Here is a 7,501-nt window from a genome sequence, read left to right as displayed (position 1 = left end):
CGACAGCGCTACGCCCCAATCCCCCGGGTGCCCTGCCGGCTTCCCCCCCTCGGTGCCCCTCGGCGCTCCCGCTGCGGCACCCCCGCGTGTACCCCTGGATGGGAGGGAAATCTGCTGCGACGTCGGTGGTTCCCCAGTGCTCCCGGTGGCCCCCAGTGTTTCCCCGGTGACTTCCCAGTGTCCCCACCTCAGCGCTCCCTATACCCCCCTTCCTTCCCTCCCATCCTGGGGGGGCCCTACTGTGACACCAGTGCATACCCAGCTGTTCCCCAGTGCCCCTCAGTTCCTCCAGTGCTCCCATCCCAGTGCTCCCGGTACACCCCCACTTCTCTCCCCATCTATGGGGGTTCTCACGCCACCTCAGTGGGTCCCCAAGGGTCCCCATCTGCCACTCCCAGTGCCCCTCAGTGCCTCCCATTCCTGAGTGTCCCCATCCCATTGTGTTCCCAGTGTGTCCCCAGCATGTCTTAGAGTGCTCTCATGGTGTCCCCATCCCCTTGATGCCCCATCCCAGAGTATCCCTGTGGTGTCCCCAGGGTTTCCCCATCCCAGGGCATCCCCATCCCATGGGTGTCCCCTGATGTCCCCATGGTGGCCCTGCACTCTCCCCTCAGAGGTGCCCTGGGTAACACCACGGTTGGCCTCCCGCACCCCAACGTCCCTGCGCATCACCTGGCCCCAGCCCCTCGTTCCCCCTGATGGCTACCGGGTGACACTCGTCCCCCTGGTGAGTGGGGAGACAGGGGACATGGGAGGTGGGGGCATGGGGAGGGGACAGGGACAGGAGGGGACACAGAGGGGAACAGGGACATGGAAGGGGCAAGACTCCAGTGCCACCCAGGTGGCCACAATGGGATGGCCCCAATATGTCCCCAGATCATCCCCATGTATCCCCATAATGTCCTCAATGGTATCCCCTATATGTCCTAAATATGTCTCCCATGAGCCCCCCCAATGTGTCCCAAACAAGTGCCCCCAATGCATCCCCCCAGCATGTCCCCATGGTGTCCTCAACCTGTGTCCAGTGTGTCCCCAGTGTTCCCTATTGTGTCCTCACCATGTTCCCAATGTGTCCCCATGGTGTCCCCAATGTATCCCCCAGCACATCCCCAGTGAGTCACCACACTGTGTTCTCAATATGCCCCTGAAGTTCCCAACATGTTCCTAAGGTGTCCCCAGTATGTCCTCAATGTGTCCCCAGTGTCTCCCTATGGTTTCCCCCACACCCCCTCACACTGCCCCCATCCCCAGGATGACCCTGTGTCCATGACAACGCATGAACTGCCCAGCTCTGCTGTCGCCTTCTCAGTGACAGGGCTATCCCCAGGCCGCCCCTTTGAGCTGCTGGTCCAAGCCCGGCGGGGGCCGCATCTGGGGGCACCCGGGGTCCTGCGTCTGCGCACAGGTGAGGACACTTGGGGACACCACAGGGACACCTGGGAACAGCGTGGGAACAGGGAAGGGGGTGGAGCAACAGGGACAGGGGTGAAGGTGGGAATGGCATGAGGATGAGGATGGAGAGGGCTTGGGGTCCTGCACCTGTGCACAGGTGGGGACACCTGGGGACAAGGCAGGGGGGCACAGAGGTGGAGTTGGGGACACAGCAGGGACAGGACTGAGGGTGGGGATGGAGGGAGAGGAGTGGGGACAGAGGGTGGCATAGGGACAGGGTAGTATTGGGACAGGGATGGGAATGAGGATGGCACAGGGATGGGTACAGGGTGATATCAGCAGAGGGATGGGGACAAGGATGGGAGATGGCCCAGGCATGGGGACAACACAGGCAGGGCAGCAGGGTTGACACAGGGATGGGGACAGTGATGACATGGGGTCACCATGGGGACAGGGATAGCAAGGGGACAAGGATGGGGTTGGGGCTGGCATAAGCATGGGGATAGGGACGAGAGGGATGGGAACAGTGATGGTACAGTGTCACAGTTAAGGGGCAGCCCAGACACATGGTCAGGAATGGCACAGGGATGGGGACAGCATGGTGACAGTGTGGCACTGAATAGAGATGGGATGGCACAAGGATGAGGTTTGGGACAGCGACAGCATGGCCAAAGGGGTGGGGACAAGGGATGCCAGGGGAACAGGAGTAGGAGTAGCATGGGCATGGGTACAGGGGTGGGGATGGCCCAGGGATGGGGACAGGGCTGGGACAGGGATGTCCCCCACAGACTCTCTGGGACAGACTGGTGACATGGGTCCCCTTTGCTCTGCAGCGCTCATCCCGGCTGTGCCCCACCATGAAGTGTCCCCGGAATCACCTCAAGGCTCCCTGGGGTCCCCAGCAGTGGCACCATCAGCCCGAGGGTCCCCAGAGTCCACAGGATCCTCAGGGCCACTGACAGGGCTGGGACAGGGATGTCCCCCACAGACTCTCTGGGACAGACTGGTGACATGGGTCCCCTTTGCTCTGCAGCGCTCATCCCGGCTGTGCCCCACCATGAAGTGTCCCCGGAATCACCTCAAGGCTCCCTGGGGTCCCCAGCAGTGGCACCATCAGCCCGAGGGTCCCCAGAGTCCACAGGATCCTCAGGGTCACCTGGGTCCCCAGGGTCACTGGTGTCACCCATATCACCAGACGTGTTCTTGGGGTCACCCGGGTCTTTGGGGTCACCAGCATCCCCCAAGGTTCCAGCATCCCCTGTGGCTCGAGGGTCCCTGGGATCCCCAGCACCCCCAAGGTCATCAGTGTCACCAGAATCCCCAGAGTCACCAGCATCACCAGAATTCCCAGGGTCATCAGTGTCACCAGATTTCTCAGTGTCACCAGTGTCCCCAGAGTCCCCAGTGTCTCCAGAGTTCCCAGAATTGCCAGGATCCCCAGAGTCCCCAGTGTTCCCAGGGTCCCCTCCACCCCCGTGGTCCCCCCTGTCCCCGTGGGCCCCACTGTCCCCAGGCATCCCCTCCCTGCAGGACCTGGTGGCCCGGCTGTCCCCGTACAGTGGATCCCTGCTCCAGCGTCTTGAGAGCCACCTTCGGGCTACCAACTTCCCTCTCCGTGGCAATCAGACAGTGCCAGGGGTGGCCCGTGCCATCCTGGCCTACATCCTGCGCCGGCACCCAGCCCTGGGCATCCTGGAGAGCCGAACAGGGGGGATGGTGAGAAAGTAATCTCACAGTGGGGGGAATGCAGGGAGGGGGTGGGGGAATGGCAGGAGTGGGGAGTGGGACAGGACAGGGAAGGGACATTCCAGAGAGTGTGGGATGGAGGGGATGAGGGAAGGGGAACAGGGAGGATGGGGAGGATGGGTGGAAGGGACATCCTGAGAAGGAGTAAGGTGACTGGGAGCAAGGGGAGGAACATCCTGGGTAGGGGAATGAGGGAGATGGTGTGGAAGGGATGTCCTGTAACACATGCTCTGGGGGCAGGGGAGGGTGGAAACCAGGAGCCGGTGCTGGAATGGGGGGACATGGATGGGATGGAGCCGATGGAGCCATGGAAGAACATGGGGAAAACAGGTACTGATGGGGGGGTGAGGGATGGGATTAGCTCAGGTGTTGGACTTGATGACCTTTCTGGGTCCCTTCCAATTCAGAAGATTCTGTGATTCTGTGATACCTAGGATGGAGAGAGCAGGCACAGATGGATGCTGTGATGGATGGCACATGGGTAGAGGGATGGAGAGATTTATGAATGGAGACATGAATGGAGGAGGGGATGGATGGAGAGATGGAGGGAGGGCTGGAGACGTGGATGGCCATTTGAATGGACACATAAATGCCTGTGCCCACACTGTTGCCACTCCACTGCAGTCAAAGCCGAGCCAGAGGAGCTGCGTCCATCCCGGCCAGTCCTGGGTGACCTCAGTGTCACCAGTGTCACCCCCAGCTCCATGCGGCTGCAGTGGAGTGTCCCCAAGGACTCCTTTGACTCCTTCATGCTGCAGTACCGGGATGCCCAGGGCCAGCCCCAGGCCCTGCCCATTGATGGTGGGTCTCGCTCAGTGACGGTGCTGGGGCTGTCCCCATCTCACCGGTACCGCTTCCACCTCTATGGGTTGCGGGGTGGGAAGAGGATCGACCGCGTCTCCATTGATGTCATCACAGGTGAGGGTGGATGGAAGGATCAACATATCCCATCCCCACTCACTATCAAGCACTCGCTCACCCTAGCATCATCTGGTCAACCAACACTTCCACTGACCTGTTGATCTGCCTGCTGTCATCCACCATCATCATCACCTATCATCATTGTTACCATCATCATCCATCACCCTTTCCCCATCCCCTATCCTTCCAACCAAGCTGTCCCTAGTTTACCCCAGTCCCAAGTTCCCCAGCTCAGGGGTGGAAGATGGGTAAGAGCATGGGATGGTGGATGGATGGATGGATGGATGGATGGGTGAATGGATAGATGGATGGATGGATGATGCATGACTATTGTTGGGGACATTTTGTTGGTGGTTTGACAAATCAGATCAGTGGTTGGGTGGTTGGATGACCCAGTGCAAGGTGAGATTAAAGAAGGAGTTGAAGGAAGAGGGGCATGGTATACCCCATGAATGAATGGATGGGTTGGTTGGTAGGTGGTGGGATGGATGTTTGGATGGACACAGGCATTTCCACGCCCATCACCATCCCCTCTTCACCACAGCTGCAACACAGCCAGAGGAGCTCCTCCTGCCCTCAGAAGATCCCCAACAGGAGAAGCTGGTAACTGAGTTCCCAACATCCGAGGCACCCCTGGTGTGGGCAGTGCTGGAGGAGCTGAGGGTCTCCGGTGTCACACCCAACTCTGTGCAGCTGCAGTGGAGTGTCCCTGAGGGCTCCTTTGAGTCCTTCATGCTGCAGTACCGGGATGCCCAGGGCCAGCCCCAGGCCCTGCCCATCGATGGCGGGTCCCACTCAGTGACGGTGCCAGGGCTGTCCCCATCCCATCGGTACCGCTTCCACCTCTATGGGCTGCAGGGCAGGAAGAAGATTGACCATGTCTCCACTGAGGCTGTGACAGGTGAGGGGGAAGGTTAGGGGGGTGAGGGTGCGTGGATAGAGGGAGAGAGGGAGGGATTAAGGGATGAGGGAAGGGTGGGTGAAGGAAGGGATACAGAGGTGCAGGAGCAGAAAGATGGATGGATGGATGGATGGATGGGTGGGTGGATGGATGGATGGATGGATGATGATGACTGGAGGGTTGCATGAATAGATGGATACATGTACGGTTAAGGTGAGAGATGGATGCATTGATGGATAGATCAATGGATGGACAGAGGAAGAGATGAGGAATGGATGAATGATTGAAAATGGATGACGGCTCCTGGGTGGGTTAGTTGGTTGGGTAGATTGAAGGATGGGGGGATGGAGGAGAATGCATGAATGGTGATGGATGATGTATCAATGGAGGGGGGCCTCCTGTGTGGGTTGGATGGATGAATGCTGGATGGACACGTGTCTGCACAGCTAACATGTGTGGCTGAGCCTGTGGCTGGATTTTGCTCTGAGTGAGGGGGTGAGTGTAGGGGAATAGCGGTAGGAGAGTGGATGGAGGATTGTATTCAAGGACTGACTGAAGGAAACTGGATGGATGGATGGATGGATGGATGGATGGATGGATGGATGGAAGAAGATGGATGAATGGATGAAGATGGATAATGGGTGATTGCTGTTGGGGCAGTTTGTCAGTGGTTTGATATGTCAGATCAATGACTCAATGCAGGGTGAGATTAAAGAAGGAGCTGAAAGAAAAGGTGCATAGTATGATCTGTAGTTAGATGGATGGGTAGATGATGGGTGCTGGAATGAACAGTCATGCAGATGAAAGTGTAAATGGAAGGATGTATGCATTGATTGGTGGGTGGTGGGATGAATGATTGGATGGACACAGGCATTCCCATGCAATCATCCATTGCAGGCACAGAAGAGCAAGAGGAGCTGCCCCTGCCCTCAGAGGAGCAAAAACATGAGAAACTCCAAACTGAGGCCCCTCCATCTGATGCTCCCCCAGTGCGGGCAATGCTGGGAGAGCTGAGGGTCTCCAGTGTCACACCCAACTCTGTGCAGCTACAGTGGAGTGTCCTTGAGGGCTCCTTTGACTCCTTCAAGCTGCAGTACCGGGATGCCCAAGACCAGCCCCAGGCCCTGCCCATTGATGGAAGGTCCCACTTGGTGACAGTGCCGGGGCTGTCCCCATCCCACCGTTACCACTTCCACCTCTACGGGTTGCAGGGCAGGAAGAAGACTGACCATGTCTCTATTGGTATTAGCACAGGTGAGATGGAAGGTCAGAGGTATGGAGGGATGGATGGATGGATGGATGCATGGATGGATGGATGGATGGAGAGGTGGATGGATCAAGAGATCCCACCCCCGTTCCATCCCCATCCACCAGTCAGCACCCACTGACTTGAGCACCACCCAATCAACCATTGACCTTTCCACTGACCTGGTCACCAGCATCTGCCATCCAGAATCATCATCATAATCCATCTATTATCCATCATTATCATCATCATATACATCTACCATGTATCACCATCATCATCATCATCATTCATCTATCACCTTCCATCCATTCTTCCATACACCCATTCATCACCCTTCATCCATCAAGGATGGATGGATGAATTGAAGATTGTCTATGGGAAATGGGGTTGGGAGGCACAGAGGCCTGGAGGGATGTGGGAAGAAAGAACCAGAGATGGATATGGAATTGGGTGGGGGTTGTCTTGGATGGATGGATGGACGGATGTACATGTGTGGATGGATGATTAGAGACATGGATGGATGGAAAGATGACAGATGGATGATGCATGATTGTTGTTGGGGGTTTTTTGTTGGTGGTTTGACATGTCAGATCAGTGGTTGGGTAGTTGGATGACCCAATGCAAGGTGAGATTAAAGGAGTTGAATGGTAAGGCGCGTGGTATGACCCATGGTTAGATAGATGAGCAGATAATGGGTGCTGGAATGAATGGTCCAGGAGATGATGGAGGGATGGATGGAGTGATGGGTGGATGGATGGATGGATGGATGGATGGATTGGTTGCTAAGTGGTGGGATGAATGATTGGATGGAAACAGGCATTTCCAAACCCGTCACCATCCCCTCTCCATCACACCTGCAGCACAGCAAGAGGGGCTGCCCCTGCCAACAGAGGAGCACCAACAGGAGAAGCCTGAAACGAAATCCCACCCATCTGAGGGACCCCTGGTGAGGGCGGTGCTGGAGGAGCTGAGGGTCTCCACCATCACCCCCAGCTCCGTGGGGCTGCAGTGGACTGTCCCCAAGGGCTCCTTCGACTCCTTTATGCTGCAATATCGGGATGCCCAAGGCCAGCCCCAGGCCCTGCCCATCGATGGCGGGTCTCGCTCGGTGACAGTGCCGGGGCTGTCCCCATCCCATCGGTACCGCTTCCACCTCTATGGGCTGCGGGGCAGTAAAAGGATTGACCGTGTCTCCACCGACGTCGTCACAGGTAAGGCAGAAGGTGGAAGGGAGAGAGAGATCAAGAAATGGAGGCATCAGCAGGTGCCCTGCTCCTCCCATATGCCCCCAC

General features: G+C 57.5%; 1 protein-coding gene across 1 annotated transcript in view; it reads left to right on the top strand.

Annotated features, from left to right (window-relative positions):
• Positions 1–119: 119 nt before the first annotated feature.
• LOC103621493 (tenascin-X-like) overlaps positions 120–7,501 on the top strand; it is a 31,565-nt gene continuing 24,183 nt past the window's right edge. Inside the window, exons 1-10 of the mRNA XM_017742926.1 lie at positions 120–125; positions 615–727; positions 1,252–1,405; positions 2,226–2,398; positions 2,923–3,108; positions 3,183–3,468; positions 3,763–4,056; positions 4,604–4,960; positions 5,858–6,214; positions 7,070–7,420. Coding sequence (XP_017598415.1) covers positions 1,267–1,405; positions 2,226–2,398; positions 2,923–3,108; positions 3,183–3,468; positions 3,763–4,056; positions 4,604–4,960; positions 5,858–6,214; positions 7,070–7,420 — 2,143 coding nt within the window. The 5' untranslated portion in view covers positions 120–125; positions 615–727; positions 1,252–1,266. The remainder of the gene's footprint in view (positions 126–614; positions 728–1,251; positions 1,406–2,225; positions 2,399–2,922; positions 3,109–3,182; positions 3,469–3,762; positions 4,057–4,603; positions 4,961–5,857; positions 6,215–7,069; positions 7,421–7,501) is intronic.

Source organism: Corvus brachyrhynchos, unplaced genomic scaffold (genome assembly GCF_000691975.1).
Source record: "Corvus brachyrhynchos isolate BGI_N302 unplaced genomic scaffold, ASM69197v1 scaffold489, whole genome shotgun sequence".
NCBI classification, from domain to species: domain Eukaryota; kingdom Metazoa; phylum Chordata; class Aves; order Passeriformes; family Corvidae; genus Corvus; species Corvus brachyrhynchos.
Note: the sequence above shows the minus strand (reverse complement) of the source record. Positions and strands in the feature narration are given on the sequence as shown.